Below are 21,173 nucleotides of genomic sequence, written 5' to 3'. Positions count from 1 at the left end.
TATTATCCTGGTTCTCCCGAGTTTTCCGACAAAATTTGAGACCAATAGGTCTAGGGTTCATGAGTTATGATCGGACACCCAAACATACAGACAAGCAGAGATTGAAATTTTACATTTAAAACATACCAGCTGTAGTTGAAGTCGGATGTATCAGAACAATTCCCAGGCATCTGGTTGGATGCTTCATTCCAAACCTATTCATTTATTCATTTATTCATTATTCATTTATTCATTTATTCATTTATTCATTTATTCATTTATTCATTTATTCATTATTCATTTATTCATTTATTCATTTATTCATTTATTCATTTATTCATTTATTCATTTATTCATTTATGCATCCTTTCATTTATTCATTATTCATTTATTCATTTATTCATTTATTCATAAAAATGAATCATCTAAAAATCCGACAGCTCTAGCTAAAGACTAGTTTAAAACAAATAAATATAGTGTAGAAAGGAAGTAGTTTAACACTTATAGTAGTTTAAGTAATGAGGAAATCTTATTTTCTTTTCTTCTCCGAGCCACCTCAAAAGTGACCGTCCTTTAATTTCTATTCAATTTAATGATTTTATACATTTACCAAAATATTGTTTCTAAAAGTTGTCAAGAACGAGGGGAAGGAATTGGTGTGGCTGGCATTCCTCCCTCGGATCCAAGAAAGGAATTGGTGTGGCTGGCATTCCTCCCTCGGATCCAAGAAAGCTTAATTTAAAGAGTGTGAGCCAACTATGTTCATTAACTTTAGCACTGGCATACGATGCAATATATCTGGATATATAAATATATAAATATATAAATGCTAGACTTTTAGGGCTCTTCGCGCCTATCTTCAATTCTAATTGTGAACATTTTCTCTTTGTATCTATTGTAAAACAAAAACAATTAAAAATTTCGCGGTTTTTATAAAAATAATTGGTTGATTTTAAAAATTTTCAAAAATCGAATTTTGTTAGAAGCAAATCATCCAAAAACTTTAAAACAAGCAAATTAAAGGAAAATTTGGAGGCAAATTTATGGTAAATTGGATGTAAATTGATGGTAAATTGGAGGGAAATTGATGGTAAATTGGATGCAAATTGAAGGTAAATTGGAGGCAAATTGAAGGCAAATTGGATGCAAATTGAAGGTAAATTGGATGCAAATTGAAGGCAAATTGGAGGCAAATTGAAGGTAAATTGGATGCAAATTTAAGGTAAATTGGATGTAAATTGTAGGTAAATTGGATGCAAATTGAAGGTAAATTGGAGGGAAATTGACGGTAAATTGGAGGCAAATTGAAGGTAAATTGGAGGCAAATTGATGGTAAATTGGAGGCAAATTGAAGGCAAATTTGGGAAAAAATCTCCGATGTGAGGAATAAATACAGGAAGTAAGTTGACCAAAAGGAAGAGTCTGTGAAAGAAAATATAAGAAAAGAGTTGAGAGTTGCAGATGTGGACAGTTTCTTACTTACTGCACAGAGAGTATATAGTTATCAGAGAATATAAAAATATCAGAGAGTATAAAAATATCAGAGAGCAAGGATTTAATGCAAGGAAAGTTATTTCAGAACGCATCTTTTGCACTGTAGTGTACTGTCACTGGGCGGTAATGTAAACACAAGACGGCCTGACATGGGATCCATCTTTCACATAAATAATTAATGAAATATTCTGAAAGGAAAATATTATGTGAATTATCAAAATGCAATGTTTTTAACCTCCTTGCAACCAGCTTGAACAAGTTTCAGCTTTGCAACCAGCTTGAACAAGTTTCAGCTTTGCAACCAACTTGAACAAGTTTCAGCTTTGCTTTGCTAAGTGGTTCTGTAAACATGTATCATCAGTCCCTTGAGTGGTTCTGTAAACATGTATAATCAGTCCACTGAGTGGTTCTGTAAACATGTATCATCAGTTCACTGAGTGGTTCTGTAAACATGTGTAATCAGTCCACTGAGTGGTTCTGTAAACATGTGTAATCAGTCCACTGAGTGGTTCTGTAAACATGTATCATCAGTCCACTGAGTGGTTCTGTAAACATGTGTAATCAGTCCACTAGGAGGATCTGTAAACATTTATACAATCTGCGCAGAAAATAAGAACTACGGCTTGGATTGAGGCCAATATATGGACAATAGGGGGGAACAAAAGAAATATATTATGAGAATTTTTATTATGAAGAAAAGGCTTTTGACCTAAAGCAGGATAATCATATATGAAATATTTCAGAATAAATTAGTATAATATACATAACAGGGAAACAATTAGATTTTATAGAAAACGGATATCTTGAAAAAAAATATAATTATTTTTTAAGGAGAACCCAACACCCTCAAACAAGTGACATGTCCGATGTACCCTTTATACCTTTACAAAAACATTAAAATGAAAATCACATGAAAAAATATATCTCTGTTTGATGTCCCCTACTGAGCAGAGGGATAGTTTGAAAGTTGGCTGGTTCTCGATCGACAGGGCTGGGAGAGATGTTGGGTTTCTCACGTAGACTTTTAGTTAATATATATTATTGTCAACCATCAACATTAAGTTTTTCATTATAAATTTGTAAACCCTGTAATAATTATTTATCATTATTCATTTCATTATTTTTTTAGGAAATAAAGAGTTTTCTGCATTATCGATTTTGATTTTTGGGTTATACCTTGTCTATCTGTTCATCGTCAGAATCTTGTTCCTTAGCGACAACAAATATGCAGGGGACTCCGATAAACATGATATTCAAACAAATTGAAGAAAGGAACTCTTAGAGTATTACAACAAAGTTTAACCAGAAATAAATAGATCAAGATAATAATTTTTTAATAATATTTCTAAATAGCTCATAAAAAAATATATTATCACGCACATTAGGCGGCCACGCACTTCTGACCCTTTAATATAAGTAAATTCAACCTAAAGTCTGACCGCGTCAACCTTGTTGCACTGGCTAGCCCTATTGAGTTGTACCGGAAAGGTTGACCCGGCTCGGAAATGTACTACGGCTGCAATTGCGGCAAATAGAATTCCATTGCAAACTCCGGTGTATTTTAAGTGCCTGGAGAGATGTTAGTGGTACGTACATACATTAAGTACCGCTGTGTTTAATTAAAGAAAGTAGTGTTTCTTCTATTTCATGCTGTTTTGTTAAATGTCCTTCTTAAATAAAACGGGTTGAAACTGTTGTGTCACATTTGACAAAATTTCTTTAAAAGCTCATTTAAAGATTGTTTCATGTAAAAATAAATGGGGGGAAAATAAGACAATATTAAAAAACACGAAGAAAAACTTCAAAATGCATAAATTATATTATTTAACAGTTAAGTTGAGAAAAACAGAATACGACATGAAATATTATTTTTATTTTAGTTTCATTCAATTTGAAGCAGACAAAAGAACAAATGTCGCCGTTCTTTTGAAACACATCCGTTCGCTCTTTTTTCAACTTTTAATTTTTCTTTTGAAAACAGCTATTTCCGTTACGTTAGTTAACCATTTAAAAATTGTTCACGGACTCTTCCGTTAATTTTCAAAAACTTCAGTTTTGATAACGGAACGTTGGCCAGACCTAGCTCTGGTACATGAACTATACCTAGTGATGATATTAGAGACCTAGTTCTGATACATAAACTATACCTAGTGATGATATTAGAGACCTAGTTCTGGTACATGAACTATACCTAGTGATGATATTAGAGACCTAGTTCTGGTACATGAACTATACCTAGTGATTATATTAGTGACCTAGTTCTGGTACATGAGCTATACCTGGTGATGATATTAGCTCCGGCTCCCTCTCCAAGTCCCAGAACATATTTCAAGTTCAGCTGGTCAAGAACATCAACGAGAGTCTCTCCTAGCTCCTGGAGTATTTATTTTGAATTGATTTAAAAAAAAGATGTTTAGTAGGTATAGACATATATGATTATTAATATTCATTTTCTTTTTTTACACGTCTGTAAGCTCTTCGTTTCTCTTTTGCTGCATACTGTTTATGTTCTAGCTATTCAATCATTTATTTTCAGGTCTTAGCTCATAGAATATTAATATTTTGGAAAATTCCGTTGAGGAGCGCACTGTTGACAGTTTTCAAAACAATCTTATTACTCCTCATTTGGCTGGATAAATTGGTGTTCGGGTTTAGTTAACCCTATTCCTAACGATTTTCGGACAAAAACTTAAAAGCATAGTTCTGAATTGTTCAACTTTTATTTCTAACTTACACAGGTCCTTTACTTGATGGTGGGCCTGAGTCTCAGGCAAATTGACCAAATGAATTGTTTTATCAATACCAGACTGAATCTTATTTGAACCCTTTTCCTAATATTGGATTTCAACATTTTAGAGCTATCTGGAAAGCCAACAGACAAAAAACGTTTGTGTAAATATTGATAATCTTGAAATCCAGGATGGGGACTTTAAAAAATAAGGATCAATGCTTGATTCCTTAATTAAGTCCCTGCGGGTTATAACTATCACTGGATATTAAAAGGAATTAGATTAATCCATAGATCTGCACAAGATGGAGATCAAGTCTTGATCCCGAGATTATTCCATAGATCTACACAAGATGGAGATCAAGTCTTGATCCCAAGATTAATCCATAGATCTACACAAGATGGAGATCAGGTCTTGATCCCGAGATTAATCCATAGATCTACACAAGATGGAGATTAGGTCTTGATTCCGAGATTAATCCATAGATCTACACAAGATCCCGAGATTTACAATATAAAAGTTTTCAGCTCAGATTGCACAAGTTTTGCAATACGTCATTTGGAATAGGGTTAGAAAGCAAGATACCTTTACAATAAGAATACATTACTATTTAACTGTAAGATGCATTTAAAAGTTATTTGTTAAAACGAAAAGAAAGAACATTAACCAAACCCAAATTGTGATATGTATTTTTTTAGAGTTTAAAGGGAGTGACCGGCAATGTAAGATAGTTGAACTGAGTATGCATGTGTTGTTGAAAGCTTCTTTCGGATTCTTTTGAGCATATTAAACGTTTTAAAGATCTGTAAATCCTGAGTTTGAGCGCAAATTCGATGTTCAAAACTCCTACTTTGGGGGTGGAAACGTTTTCAGAATTAGTTTTTTTTAAATCATTAAATAACGTCGACATAAAATGTAAAAATGTTCTACAATAAACTACAGACGTCATGTGTACATGTTGAGAAAATAAAAATTAATCTTATCATTGAAAATAAGTAATCTTATTCAATTATTAGTTTCTATTATCTCATAATTCTGGTTCCTCTTTATTCACAAAGATTTTCGCAGATTTTCTAGAATTGTTATTGAAAAGACGACATTTGAAGAACTTGAAGAAATCTGCGAATAAATTCAAAGAAAATTAGAAATTCAATATAATAATAAAAACTAAATAATCAATTTGATCGTTAATTAATTGACAAATTTCTTTTGAGAAATATGTTCCTAACCATCCAATTAGACTATTGTATAATTTTTACATTATTTTTCGTTGTCGTTATTCAATAATTAAAAAAAAAAAAAAAATTCTGAAAACGTATCCACCCCCAAAGTAGGAGTTTTGAACGTCGAATTTGTGCTTAAACTCAGGATTTATAGATCTTTAAAGAGTTTAATATGTCTCAAATGAATCCGAAAGAAGCTTTCCACAACACTGTATACTCAGTTCAACTACCTTACATAGCCGGTCACTCCCTTTAAGGCTAAAACCTACGTCTTTATGGGGCCGTAGCAAAATACACGAATCAAATATTTTATTTTTTTATTTTCAAAAATATTTGCATATTGAATAAAATCTTGAGATCTAACTTTTCTTGTAAAATCAGGAGGCCTGAAATATCAATATTTGGTTTATATGTGTAAATAAATTGTGGATTCAGCAAACCAACTTGAACAGAAATGCTCAAAATGCCAAGAAAAGTAAAACATTTCTTGTAGTTCCAGACAAACAAAGATAATAATTCTGCTGAATAGACGCAGTTCAAACTTTATATTTGATAAGAGAATGAGGCTGTTGATGGGAGGGGGGGATGGGGATATTCGCCCCCCCCCCCTTAACTGCATCTTCAAGTCAAATTTAATTTAACCCTATAAACGCATCCATCCACTTCTGTAGTATTTGGAACTTTAATAATATAATACATTTACATCAAATTTTTTAAAATATCGTTTATTTATTAAATATGTTTATTCTGACCCTACTAAGACCATTAGGCTTAGTTTGTTCCTTGTTTAAAAAATTGGGGAATTCGCGCATAGTTTCTAATGGGCAGTAATCTCTTTCAGTAAAGTAAAGTTTCAGTGGTAGTCAATTATATCAATACTGGTATAATATTAATATTGCTTTGATCCCTCACAAGCATGTTTTAAATTGCAAGTTTACAAGTAAACAAAGAGAAGCTGTAAATTGACATATTTTCTTTATTTCCATGTTTATGTGTGTCTCCTGTTAGAAAGGTTGGTAGTCATTGCAGAATTAGAAAAGAAAGTCGTTTTGACTGTATTGATATATATGACAACGATTATATGTGTTCAACTAACCTGCATGGATGGGAAGTGAAACTCTGGGTTCAAATCCTGACCAAACCAAATCTTAAACTTATACTAGGAATCAGAGCTTATACCAAGTTTAGCAATGTTCACAGTTAACCAACTTCGATATTGAGAAACCATACATATCAGTTCATGGAATCCAAGGTAACTAATGCATTATAGTACCTTGATGGAATCTAATTTTGTAAGGGGACAGTCCAGAATAGATCAGGGGAAATATTTACCTACGATATAAAAAGGGTTGCGTGTGTATACTTTGTAGCTCTTTCATTGAAAATCTTTAAAAATTATGTCAAGTCAAGAAGCATAAAAAGTTTTATAAGCAGAAAATAACCTAAACCTCAAGCGAAATTTTAAAAACTAAAATTTCGATATTTCAATGAAAATTTGAAAATCCATTTATTTAAAAAAACATATGGAGGTGAAAAGTTCCAATCTATTTTATTCCTGAAAATGACATAAAAAATTTGCGAAATGAGCGATAAAATATATAAATGTCTGCTTTAGTTGGAAGGAAATAAAATATATGAAATAAGATTAGGATCCTTGAGCCTTGATATAATATAATAAAGAATCTGGGAACATTTCTTGGAGAATGTCTAGGGTAGAAATGTGCCAAGGATTAACAAACCCCAAGGAATTCAGAAATAAGGATAACACTTACATACGTTCTCAGTTAAAAACAAAACATTTCTAAAATTATCTGATCGAAATAATGAAAACAAGGAATTTAAACATTTGTGAGATATCAATATTTTAATAATTTCGAACAACATACTCGTAATTTAATAATGCGAGCACAACATTAGTGAACAGGGTTACCCACAAAGGACGAGACTGCAAAGACGACCGAAAACTCTTAAAATGTGAAGATCCCGAGTTTTAATTAAATATTTTGTCTTAACTTCAGTATTTTATTGGCTTGTTTAATGATTTTACATGAAAGCAACAAGTTTACAGTTGCAGGAAATCATTAATATAAAGAAAAGGTCGTCTCTGAAGTCTCATCCTGTCTAGGTAACCCTGTATATAAAGCAAGAAAATATTTTGTTTACAGAAAATGTAATGCATCCATTTTGTAAACAAACCCCAACTCAAACTATAGCCATAGAAACATAATGTTTACATTAAATTTATTAATAACGTTTCCTAATTTTCATTTCTTGGAAACTGGGAGATTAAATGCACCCTTCTTATCAGATTACTAGTTATCAAGAAAAGAGAAATTAAGCTCTCTAAGTACACCAATTTGGCTAAAAATACCAACCTGAAACTGTGATTAGAGTTTCAGTTTATTGCTTTCATAAAGAATTGAGTCTTTAATGCACTTTGATATTTAATTCATATGTTTTCTGCAAAAATAGATTTAAAAATATTCAGCCACTATTCAATGAATATTAGTCAAACCCCTTTTATCCGAAACATCAAAGAATAATTATAAAATGAGAGTTTGTAATGAAAATTCTTCTATTTTTATGTTATGATATACTAGCTAGAGAACCCAGCCCTGTAGTATTTTACCGGGAAGTTCAATTTTCGGTATTAAAGTCGACCCACTCAACTTACATTCTTAAAATCAAGCTAAAACATTTCTGTGGGTCACTTGTGTCTCCCCAGCAAATATTTGAGGCAAATCGGTCCAGGGGTTCTTGAATTACGATCGGACAAACAAACAGACAAAAAGACAATCAGAGATTAAAACTTCTAAAGTTGTAATCTCCGTTGCCTCTAGTGAAATTGCACATTTGGGAAGTTGCCACTTGGGAAAATACCCTTGGGAAATTGCCATTTGGGAAGAATTCTTTGGGAAAGTACCTAACATCTTTTTTGTGACACTCGCTAAAGCACGTTCCAGAACTGAGATTCTAAAAGCTACCCTAAGCTGTAGAACACGACTATTTAGACACAAGTAAAGATGATCCAAATGAAGACTCAAGTTTCAGCTAAACCCAGCATCGTTATCTTGGTCTTTAATTGATAGATTCTATATTTTGTAACAACTATTAATCTTTTTTAAATCTCGGAAATAAACAGGCTATGTAATGAAACGCACATAACCTTTGCTAGAAAGGGGTGATTCATTGGGCGTACCGTTCCGTTTTGCCTTAAACGATAAGTTTGAGTTTTCGTATTCTACATTGAGTAAATCTTCCTTTTGTTAGGTGTTGGGCTTTACTTAAAGACTTGGGGTTGAGATTTACTTTATAAACACCAGCTCATATTGTTTTAACATAATAAATAATTCAACTATCCATACCAAGTTAAACTACTTTTTGTTTTTATTATCTAAGACCCAACAAAAATTATCGATTATTTACAGTGAGACCCAAAAAACTGTGGAATTCAAAGACGACAGTTAGACAAAGTAATTATTTTGAATAGTTTAATTTAATCACGAATTATTACTACTATAGAAATATTTGCTTTAGAATTGTAAAACTGTCTTCCTTATAGCAATTGAGCCTTTGTCACAAACTAACATTTTCTAATCCCAATTTCTTTGCAACCTGATGGTTTAAACATTTGATATATCAAACTTAAATTTAATCTAACAAAATTTATATATGTTTCAAATATCTAAGGTCTAGATGACTTTGTGTTGCAAAGTTTTTAGGATTAAAATCAGAGTTCGAGGCTAAAACCAAAGAGAATACAATATATATTAGAGTGGAATTTAGACAATCCCTCGGTATGAATTTTGTCAGTCCCTTTCAGCCTGAAAGGGAGTTCAAAGTGTACAAATCATGTAAATGTTCACAAAGTATATGAAGTAGAGTACATTAATACAGTATTGTTGACTTGAAAAGTCACTATAATAAAATAAAGAGATCTAAAATGGATATTTCTAACATTTATTTAAAAAAAACGAGTGTTTTGAAATATTTGCATTTAAGGCGGAGTTAAAATTGGTTGATTTAGAAATTAACAAAAAGGAATAAATGATGGACATTAGATGGTGCTTCATGGAAGTGTTGTAGAGCTTCATGTTGGTGGAGCAGATCCGGGAACTGGGACAACAGGGCTTATCAATGGATCGAAGGCAAGGCAACTCGAGATAGCGGAAACTTCGGTCAGAGCCGTGCACAAGTTTCCTAAGTAAGCTTCTCAAGAAGTTAATAGGGAGATCAGAAGTATAAGCACGCCTGCTGTTAGTTCAGTATCTGCATCATCAGCCTGAAGGAGTCATGGGGGGTGATGTAGAGCTTCATGTTGGTGGGGCAGATCAACAGGTGCGTTGCGCTGAGTATCTGCATCATCATCATGGAGGAGCCAGGGTAGAGACGGAGTTGTGAATACCTTGAGTGTTTATAGCTGACTGCCGGGTGAAGCGGGAGCTAAGGTGAGCGTAGATTTGACATGTGGGCACTACATGGAGGAAATGGATTTGAGTACACATTTGAGTCGGAAAAATCGTCTTCCTTATATTTCGAATTTATTTTAACAAGTATGTTCCCTAGAATATCCATTTCAATTTCGAATCTTTTAAAGCTGTTAAATAAACTTTATAATGAATTAGGTGAATAAAAAACATCATTTGATTTATAGTTATAACGAAAAATCATCGTTTTTAAAGTGAAAGGCATAGAGTCTATGTGAAATGATCATTGGTCAATTATGAAACCAGCCTATTTCATAATTTGGTTTTCTTTTAACATTAGTTTTAGATTTTCTATAAAATGATATTCCAGGGCCCAAAAGGTTATATAGCATAAATATGTGAAGTATACCTGCAGTATGGAAACAGTACAACAAAATGGCTGTTTTACACTTTTTTCTAGTAAATTCCACTCTAATATATATTCTATTCTCTTTGGCTAAAACTTAGTTCCTTTACTAGGTTCCATTATTCTGGCTAAAATATGTCAAGTTTAAAGAGTTTATATTTTTAGATTCGGTTTCCTGTGCTCCCTCCTCCTGTCCTGGAACCACGACGTGGAGGAACACGGCGCGTTGCCTCATCCCTTCCATGCAGGGTTGATGGGTGAACTCGACCTACAACAAGAGAAGCTGTTCATTATAATACATGGCGTACACAGAGGGGGGGGGGGTTATGGAGCTCAATTTTTTATTTCAATCAAGCCCCCCCCCTGAACAACTTCCTGAGTACGCCCATTACCACTCTATGTATAGGATAACAGATATTTCCATAGTATGGATGCACGCGTCTGAGTAATATCAGTTTTGCTTAGTTACATAATCTAGGGGTTAATAAGAATATTTTAATAACAGGAAACTTTGTCAAGTAATTATTCAAAGAATTTGTTAAACAAAGTTGAAATTTTTTATTTTCATGAAAAGCTATTTTTAAAAAGCGTTCCACTTAAAAGCCAAGAATTTGTGACCCCCCCCCCATGACTAACCCAGCAGGAGTAGGATTAAAGTTTGTTACTGTTCTTTGACAAAGACTTGAATATTGTATACTTCTACATATACTTAATTACTTTTCCGATGTTCAAATTTCTTTCTTGCGTTTTTCTGGTATTATGCTGATTTGAACATTGTTCAGTTTGTTACGAAAAATATAGTTTAGCCTAAACAGGGAAGGGGGGGGGGGTATAAATATACATATTGACCCCCCCCCCCCCTCCTCTAGAAAAAGGCTTAATAGAGATATATATATAAATAACAAAAAATCTAAATTTCTGAGGGCTTTTTATGTTAAAATTTCCGATCATTAGCTAATTCATAAATCAAGTTATGGACCTTTTTTTAGGTTTGAAGGGTTTATGCATTGATCATTTCCAACCCACCTTTTGGCACCAACGCAAGAAAAAATAATGTATGTGTCTTTATTGGCAGATATTGTTTTTTATTATATTCGACATAAACAATAAAAAGAAATTAGAAAAGCGTGGTTGTGGTTCTTACAATACTATAAAATAAAATGTTTAAAATGAAAGAAACAACCAAACCTTATTATTACCTTGATTATAGGTTTTCATGTTCAGATAAATCTTGTAATGCAAAATTATCATTTAAAAAATTATCTCAATTTTTTTATTAAATCAACAATTTTTTTTATAAAATCTTACTTATGCACAAAAAAAACTTTAGCGTTATCTTGTGCGCTGGTTCAAGTTTCAGAAAAGTGGTTCAACTTAGTATGGATAGAGTGATAAACAGAAAACAATGGAATAAGAAGACGACATTTTCATGGACGTACACAGAAATAACTCTAGGGGAGGCCAAATATGCGCGAAGCGCAAAATTATTTTTTTGCCCTCCCCTAGGAGCTCCTAGGGGGGGGGGGGAATATGAACTGTAAATTCAAAACATTTGGCTTCTTGGATACTTTAAAGGTACATATACAGTCCAATTACATTACACAAATATCATATTATCAAATGCCAAATGATCAAAAATATTTACAGGTCTCTTGGGGGGGGGGCTGTTACGCCCTTGGACATTATAGCGCTACTGAAGTGTATTTGATGTTGTTGCAAAGTAAATATTTTTAACAGACACTTATGCGTTTGAAATTTTAAACCATGAATTGTGTTAGATTAAATAATCAAAGTTTGAAATATCAACAAACATGTTGCAAAGATATAGAACTTATATGTGAGAACTCAGTCTCTTTATCGCAAATTGTCTTGCAGTGTTTGCTCAAGCCAATAAAGCCAATTTAATGATTTAAAGAAATGGAGTTTGTGGCAAAGACTTAATTTCTTTGTTCCCACTCTGCAGACATAATAAGAATATGCAAAAGTAGTATAATGATTTTCTTAAATTAAATTTATATTATTATTACTTTTAAGATATCCAAATAAAGTTTAATGAAAAGTTTGTAAAAGAAATTTTAGAATGGATTATTCATAAAAATTCTAAACTTCATTCTTTTGAGGAATTTTAAAGCAATATAATGAAGTCCATTTAATCCATTGTAGCAATGTTTATGATAACAACTGCATAGAATAAATTACATACAATTTCCTCAAGATAAAATTCTTGGTTAAAAGAAATTTTCCATGTATACAGTATATATGAAGAATTAGAAAATTCCACTAGAAAATGAAGATGTATGATCAAAGAATGAATTTAGAAGAAATTTTTAATTGATAGCCTAAAAAACTTTGTGTTTCGTCGAATCGTCGAAGTTTTATGAAAAATTATATTTTTATCAACCCTTAACCCTATTCAGGCTCACGTCTTCTAAACTCAAAACACTCTACAATTTTGTTTGCACATATGCAAATATTTATTGCAATTCAAGTTATTCAGCTAAAAATGTTCAAAAACAAAAAGTGCGCGAAATACGATGAATTAAAAAAAAGGTGTATTCAAGGAAAAATAAAAATATGCAAATTCGCTGTAAATGCACCAGTGCAAAATTTCTTTGAAAATATTGTGCAATCTGGTTTCTTTTGCTGAAAGCTTTTCAATTAGAACAAAAAGTATTCCATTTCTTGACACAAAACTGTACATTGAAGATGGAAAAATCACAACAGATCTCTACAGAAAACCCACAGATAGATGCATGTACCTACTTCCATCATCTTGCCACCCAGCACATATTTCTAACAACATACCTTATTCACTTGCATACAGAATTGTACGAATTTGCAGCANTTAGAACTGACGAGGGTCAACCCAGACCGAAATATATTTTCAATAAATGTGGAACTAAAATCTACTTTTTTACTCTACAGAGGTTTGGTCCATCACCATCACTGAATTTTAAATAGAACTATAAAATGCGGAACTCGACGTAGGACTAAATATAGATTAAGTCTGGTAAAGGTAAAAATAGGACATTCTCACAGTATGCCTGAGGGAAAGGTAAAATTAGGACATTCACTGTAGTATGCCTGAGGTATAGATAAAAATAGGACATTCACGCAGTATGCCTGAGGTATAGATGAAAATAGGATATTCACGCAGTATGCCTGAGAACTGGTATAAAAGTCCCACTTTAAGCCTTGAGGGGCATGTGTTAGTTAGAAAATTCAAAAATCTGAACAGCCTCAGACCAATACTTTTAAAGTTATTGTTATATCCAACAAATGTCAGGCGGAGTTATATATTGACAATTCTTTATAAATATATAATATATCTGTATACATACTTGACTTTTCTGTTGTTTGTCTGTTTGTATCCAATTATTAATAACCAAAAAGACTGAACCGATCGGGCCCTAATTTTTTGTGGCAACTCACATTATCCCAACTAGGTAGGGTTTATGGTATTCAAATCTAAAAATTCTTGTCTGAAAAGGTTGACATGTATAAATTTTAAAAATGCTCTAATTTAAACAAACACATCCAGGAAAACTGAAGGAAAGGGAGGACTCGGAGTGCCTTAAAATTTTCTATATTTATATAATTAAACATTATTTTAGTTTTTAAACTTTACATTTTATGAAAAAGAATTATACTATACATAATGTTTCACGCCTCATGACGACACTCAGTAGTCAACATTCTTTGAACAACTCTTTAAACAGATAAAAATCATGTGTTTTCGTTTATTATGATTGGAAAACCCAAATAGATAACCAAGATTATGTGTGAACCAGTGTTTGTAATTAAAAGTGAAGTTTTGCTCCTTGAATGACCAATGATAATAAAGAATATCTGATGACCGATATTTGTTCATAAACAAAGCAGTTTGTTAAAAAAAAAAAAATATATCTAGCTTTTACTATTTAACTTTTTTGTCCGTTATTTCCATGAAAATTTCCGCTGTTGTTAGCGCAATCTAATATTTATGGTTAATTAAAAAAATTACATTTCTCAGTAGCAAATTTCCTTGTTTACGCAATTATTTAAGAATGTTTATCATTTTTCCCTTCAAGGGACTGTAAGCGTATTTTTAAGTGACCCTCCGCTCTCCATGCAAAGATGTCAATGCCCGATTTCCTTTCAGAAAACAATGCACCAGTCACGTGATCGCAGAGACACTGGTAATGAAAGAAAAAAACATTAATATCTAATTCATATTTGATCAGACAAAGTTTTTAAGGGAACAGTTGTAAATAGGATATTGCCATCTTAGCATGGAGGTTAACTTGAAAATACGCTAACAGTCCCTTTAATGGGGTTTTTGCATGGAGGTTAACTTGAAAATACGCTAACAGTCCCTTTAATGGGGTTTTTGCATGGAGGTTAACTTGAAAATACGCTAACAGTCCCTTTAATGGGGTTTTTGCATGTTGCAATTTGGATTAACTTTAATAATTTCATATTTAAAGCATTTGCCTAACTGGAAAAAAGTTCAATTCATCGCACGCAATAGAATTATATATTTTCTCCACTTTTTTGTAATCATCAGTAATTTGTAATCAAGGTAATATTGATTGTATTATTTTTACATTATCCATTATATGTATACTTTATCTATACTTCTATGAGCTCTGAATGAGGAAAATTTTAAATTGTATATAGAGTTCTAAAGTAATCAGAATTCATAACGGCTAAACCAATCGGGCTAAAAATTTTTGAGGCAACTCACATGGCCCCTGCGGAAGCCTTAAGGATGCTCTTAATTACAAAAAAATTATATTTTTGTAAAATCTGAAAATCAACGAAAAATTACTATTAAAGGAACTAAGTTAATGCAAAATACTCAAATTTTCTGATATCTACATCTGTGCCACTTTAAATCTTTGATATTTCAAATTTATATTGATTAATTCATAGTTTGAAATATCAAAGATTTAGGACATTGAGTTTAAAAGATATACGTTTTAGAAAATCTGATATTGTGGTTAAAACTCAGTTCCTTTCAGATTTTTTTTACTGTTTATTGTACATAGAGAAAGTGCTTAAAAATATGGTCACAGTTATAAGTTGAAATAGAAGATGGCCGCTAAGCGCCTTGAAAAGCAGTCATACTAAAGTAGATTAACAAAAATGTAAACTATAGATAGCACAGGGGAAAATATTTCTGAGAACTAGTTTACATTCTTTTTTTAATTCAAGCAAGTCTTAGTTTGACAAAGAACGGGGCTTAATTAGGAATTAAAACAAAGAATTATCACATTTTTTATCTAGTGTATCTTGAGGGAGGGGGGTATTTTTTATAATTTCACAAAATGATAATTTAATTTTCATGAAATTGAGTCTTTGTCACAAACTCAGAATGTCTTTGAAACCCGACGTCGTGACCTTGGATATTTCAAACAATGAATTATGTTAAAAAAATAATCCAAGTTTAAAATATCACAGGTTTACAACCCCAGGTTGCAAAGATATAGGGATTAGAAAATTTGAGTTTGTGGCTAAGACTCAATTCCTTTAAATGCTGTTACAGAGAAATATATACACCCCTGAGATATATAGTATTTTACTAATGGCCAACCCTGGCAGTTCAGACAATTTATCTTAAGATAAAATGAGTTTCCAGATCCGCAGCTTAGTGTTGCTGGCTTAACTAGGGCTGGGAGAGTTTATAGAATTTATACAAATGGGACATAATTTGGGTCGTTTTTTAAATTTTTTGAAAAACTTTCAACATTTCAGAACGGTTTCTGTTAATGTTTGCTTTTAATGAACTTTGAAGGATGAAAAAAGCCAACAAAAAAATACACTATCATTTGGCTCTTTGTTTTGTATATATTTTCTCTAAGTGTAAAATATGTTAAAGTGCAAGAAAATCAAATGTTGAAAATAAGCAGTTTTGAAATTTATAAAATTTTTCAGATTTTTTTGTGATTTTAAAAGATCCAAGAATAATCAATAATCAAGCAAGTTATTTCCCATCACTAATAATCCTTCTTATATCATTATTGGGATCCAATGTGCGCATGCTCTAACACAGAAATCTGTCAGAATTTTGCCAATTACTTCTATAAACCTAAAGCTGTAAGCATGTGCTTGGTAATGTAAACCAAGGCCAAAGGGCATACTTCAGGCCTAGAAAAATGATGCATACTTTGCATAGCTGTCTGAATATTTGTGGAATCAAGGATTAAAAATAGGATTTTCACAGAAAGCAAAGAAACGGAGTTCTTTTCACAAATTCTGATTTATTAACCCTTAATCTTTGAAACCCGATGTGGCCACCCCTGTATGCCGAGTTCATTGGGTTCAGGCATGTGTTGGTTGTCTATTCTAAACCAGTATGAAATAGTATGGAGGTCTTTCTATCTTTCTATCTATCTCATTATCAAATCAAAGTTATGAATCCTTCGATCGGCGCTATCAGTAAATGGAAATATTTATTTCTTCTGAAACTATAGTGGTGGTAGAACTTTAGTATATTTCAAACTGTAAATTATGTTAAATCAAATAAACCAAGATTAAAAGATAAATCGGGCCGCAACCTTTTATATCTATTTTTGATAAAATACATGTTAATCTAATATCTATACACGTTTTTGATAAAATACATGTTAATCTAATATCTATACACGTTTCTGATAAAATACATGTTAATCTAATATCTATACACGTTTTGGAAGAAAAAAAAACTAAATGAAAGAGTAAAATTATTCTTCTTTTTTAAATGTTTATTAATCAAAAACTGTTCTCAAATTATGCAGAACTATATTTTTGCTAATCACAAAAAATCGAGAAAAAAAATCTAACAGCAAAAATTACAAAAGGGAAACAAACGATGGAAGAGTTATTAAAAAATGATAAATGAACGATTTATGAACAAAACCCGATCAATTATCAATTGGTAAACGAACTATTAACAAATGATAAATGAACGATTTATGAATGAAACCCGATCAATTATCAATTGGTAAACGAACTATTAACAAATGATAAATGAACGATTTATGAACAAAAAACGATCAATTATCAATTGGTAAAAAATGATTAAAAAATGATAACTAAACGAATAAATGAAGAAAAACAATTAAATAACAAACGAACTACCCTGCAATGAACTGCAATTATGAAATGAACAAAATGATGAAACAGTATATGTCAAGTAGGGTTTCCAATCAGAATTAATTCCGCTGCGCGGAATTATGCGGAATTCCGTGAAATTGAACGGAATTACACGGAATTCCGCAGAGTTGTGCAGAATTGTGCGGTTTTTAAGGGCTTGCAATTGCGCGAAAGTAAAATCCACTTGCATTGGAATTAAATAAAAAGATGGTTCTAGACTTAAATTTTACTTAATTAATGTTCTCTTTCTTCGGCAGGAACTTTTCCAATATTCCATAATTGATTGACTCTTTAAAGATATTTAAATTTTATTCTTCTCATTTTCTTAAATGCTTAGAAGGAATCTGAATTTGAAATTATACATGCTGATTAAAGAAAAGGCTAAAATGCATATATATAAAAGAGGGGGTACTACTGTAGGCCAAATATTAAAATTAAAAACGAGAGAACTTCTCTTGTGTAGCGGAAGATGAAGAAAAGTTGTTTAACCTAATTTACGATGTTTATTTTATCTCGCTATTCGTTTAAGGTAATGAGTCACAAACTATGATTTTCTAATCCCAATATCTGTGCAACCCAATGTCGGAGACCTTATATAGATATTTCGATGAAACAAATAATTTGAAATATCAAAGGTTTACACCATCAGGTTGCAAATGTGAGTTTGTTACATTCAGAGACTTAATTCCTTTGGTCTCTCAGCACCAAAAATGACAAGCTTACCATTGATTCATAGTTGCTCCCCATATCATGAACAAGCTTACCATTGACTCATAGTTGCTTCCCATATCATGAACAAGCTTACCATTGATTCATAGTTGCTCCCCATATCATGAACAAGCTTACCATTGACTCATAGTTGCTCCCCATATCATGAACAAGCTTACCATTGACTCATAGTTGCTTCCCATATCATGAACAGTGAGGAAAGCACAAATCTCCTCCTTCTGCGCATGCTCAAGATTACCCTGCAACAAAAATACTTTTTTTCTTTATTTTTTTTAACCAATTGCGCAGCCTTCACGGATTGAATGTGTACTGTGCATTCTCTAGATAAATTGCCTTTAAAAACTGTTGTGTGTTGGTGTTTAGAAATGTACTTAAGCACTTTCAAGCTTTTCATGCATCTAAATTGATAAATAGAAAATTCTCCGGATTTAAGATTTGCATTTTTTGTATAAAGGGGGGGGGGACAGAACATAATCAAAACTGTTGAGACAAAAAATTTACAAATTACAACCTCAATGTAAATATAACGGTTTAAATTCTGTACAGCCTTTTTATATTGTCCGTACTTCGTACTGCGTACGAAGGTAGTAAGAAAAACAAGTGGAATAATTTTCTTTATCTAAAAGAAAATATTAATTTCTAATATTTTCACACTTTGTTTAAAGTCCTTAAACACATTATTTACATATGTATATTTGGCTTGTCAGCGTGGGTGTCTGTTTGTCTGTTTGTGTCCAAAAACGTCAAAACGTTTGAACTGATCCTGACAACTGCTTTTTTGACAACTCAAATTTCCCCGCGGAAGATTTGTTGACAATTAAATTTTGAAAATTAGAAAAATTCATTATTTCTGAAAATGAATCAATTAAAACAAAAAATAATGCGGGAAAATAATCATTGTACACTGTAGAGTATGATGGAAAATGACGAAGTGTTGAGCTCGGTACACGGGTATACCTACCACATTTGAAATTCCGAGCCGGGTCAACCTTTCCGGTCCCAATTTGTATTGTACCTAGCTCTATGGACAGAACTAGCCGGTGCAACCAGGTTGACGTGGTCAGACTTAATACTTCATATAGGTTAAAACCAACTCCACTTGTCCAATTTGATTAAAAAGGATTTATTGAATTGTTTAAAAGCTTTCATGTTAATTTAACAAGAAATATTATTTCGTTAAACTGTTCCCTTCATGAGAAACCATTAGAAACTTATAAAATTCAACGAAATTTTGTTTGTTCAACATTTTATATGTTTCCTAGAACTTTCAAAAACAGAGCAAGTCTACAAACATACGAGTGATACGAAAAAAATTTTAAATAAACTTTTTTGAAAGCAAATAAAAATAATAGAGAACATCAAAGCTTTGGATTTGATGGCGACTGATTAAAATAAAGGATTTTGTTATATAAAATGAATATTAAAATAATTACGATTTAAAATTAATTTTTCGAACAATATCTTCATATAGTTTTCTTTCAAAATTAAAAATCTTAAGAATTTCCTATTGTTTAAGAAGATTTTAATCAGGATTTTTTTCTTTGTTGTTCGAAATAATCGATAAATTCCGGAAACTACTGACCACCAAAGAATATTTCAATCAGTTGCCCAGGCTTTTACTATTATTCATTATTATTCAAAGTAAATCTCAATTTTCACCCTTACTTAGTTTTAAATGTTGAAATTAGCTGAAGTGCACCGTGTTGCTGTTGCCCGTGGAATTTCAAACATTAAAAGAAAATAATGCATGTAGCCTATAATAAGGCAACCAATTTGGTCCAGCCGTTTTGCCAGGATAGTTAATATATATATACATGAATTTTACACTTTTTCAGTTTAAATATACATTTTAGATGTTTAAATATACATTTTAGATGTTTAAATATACAGATGTTTCATGGGTCTAACCCATTCATATATATATATAGATCAGTTTTATTCCAAGCTAAGAGCGCTTTTTAAAGATGAAAGGCAAAAAAAGTAAAAATGTGATTTTTATAGGCAACCACCGTATGCAAAGCATATTCTAAACATATGTTGCAGATGTATAAAACATAAAAAAGTTATAAAAGTAAAATAGTGTCTTAAGTATTTTTTTTATTAAAAGATACCAATTTTACGTCAAGAAAAAATATCTTTTACAAAATATACCTCTGAGTAGACTTTTAATTCTCCGCAAGAACTTGTCTTTACGGTATGCAGGGTAAGGCCTACAAGAATAATATGATATATTTCAATCAACCCTAACCTAATTGTCTAGAATTAAATAGGCTGTTAGCGTAATTTCAAGCAAAGATTCTCGATTCACAACAGTACCCTTGAAACCTTTATCTGATCAATAATGTAAAAAATATTGTGGCTTTACTAGGTTTAAAAGTGTTTAATTCTGATAATTCGTTCATATTGTCCTGCAGTAAATACGCCAGAATTGATAATAGTCAGTTTTGAAAACTATAAACACTGATATCTAATTTATACTTGATCAGACAAAGCTTTTAAGGGTACCGTTGTGAATCAAGAATTACAGTCCTTTTAAAATTTAAAATAATTTTTGAACTTAATTAATGCAATTTAATAGTATTGTGATATTATTCGATTCAAAAAATACAATTTAAATAAGTTTATAAAAATCTTTTGTTTACCTTTCTGTTCCGGGTAACCCATGTTTAATCTTTCCTGGTCAAATTTGAAAGTCTGAAATTACAAAAAGTGAAAATTTTCATTTTAGAATTTAAATTTAGTTAGACTTAACAAAATGTATCCCTATTTCATCTATGGCAAACTAATCAATTTTTTTGTCCAATTATATTATAAAAATAATACTTATTAATGTTAGGAAATCGGAAAATGCTCTTTTAAAATGAGCATTATGATTAATATAATGATTTATTGAGTGAATGATGAGAGTATTATGATTTATATAATGATTTATTGAGTGAATGATGAGAGTATTATGATTTATATAATGATTTATTGAGTGAATNGCTGCAGCAGGGGGGTTTGTATGTAATAAATGCAACTTCAAAGCGTGGAATTTTTTTCCACGGATTTTGCCACCAAATAATGAAAT

General features: G+C 31.6%; 1 protein-coding gene across 1 annotated transcript in view; it reads right to left on the bottom strand.

The window, feature by feature from the left end:
- LOC111705244 (uncharacterized protein ZK1073.1) overlaps positions 1–20,798 on the bottom strand; it is a 41,021-nt gene extending 20,223 nt beyond the window's left edge. Inside the window, exons 1-7 of the mRNA XM_023477732.1 lie at positions 20,746–20,798; positions 20,255–20,313; positions 18,262–18,342; positions 10,434–10,526; positions 6,522–6,557; positions 3,753–3,847; positions 127–194 (exon numbers count right to left, since the gene is read on the bottom strand). Coding sequence (XP_023333500.1) covers positions 127–194; positions 3,753–3,847; positions 6,522–6,557; positions 10,434–10,526; positions 18,262–18,342; positions 20,255–20,313; positions 20,746–20,767 — 454 coding nt within the window. The 5' untranslated portion in view covers positions 20,768–20,798. The remainder of the gene's footprint in view (positions 1–126; positions 195–3,752; positions 3,848–6,521; positions 6,558–10,433; positions 10,527–18,261; positions 18,343–20,254; positions 20,314–20,745) is intronic.
- Positions 20,799–21,173: the final 375 nt, after the last annotated feature.

The sequence above is a fragment of the Eurytemora carolleeae genome, unplaced genomic scaffold (genome assembly GCF_000591075.1).
Source record: "Eurytemora carolleeae unplaced genomic scaffold, Eaff_2.0 scaffold615, whole genome shotgun sequence".
In the NCBI taxonomy this organism is placed as follows: domain Eukaryota; kingdom Metazoa; phylum Arthropoda; class Copepoda; order Calanoida; family Temoridae; genus Eurytemora; species Eurytemora carolleeae.
This window is presented reverse-complemented; position numbering and strand designations above follow the sequence as displayed.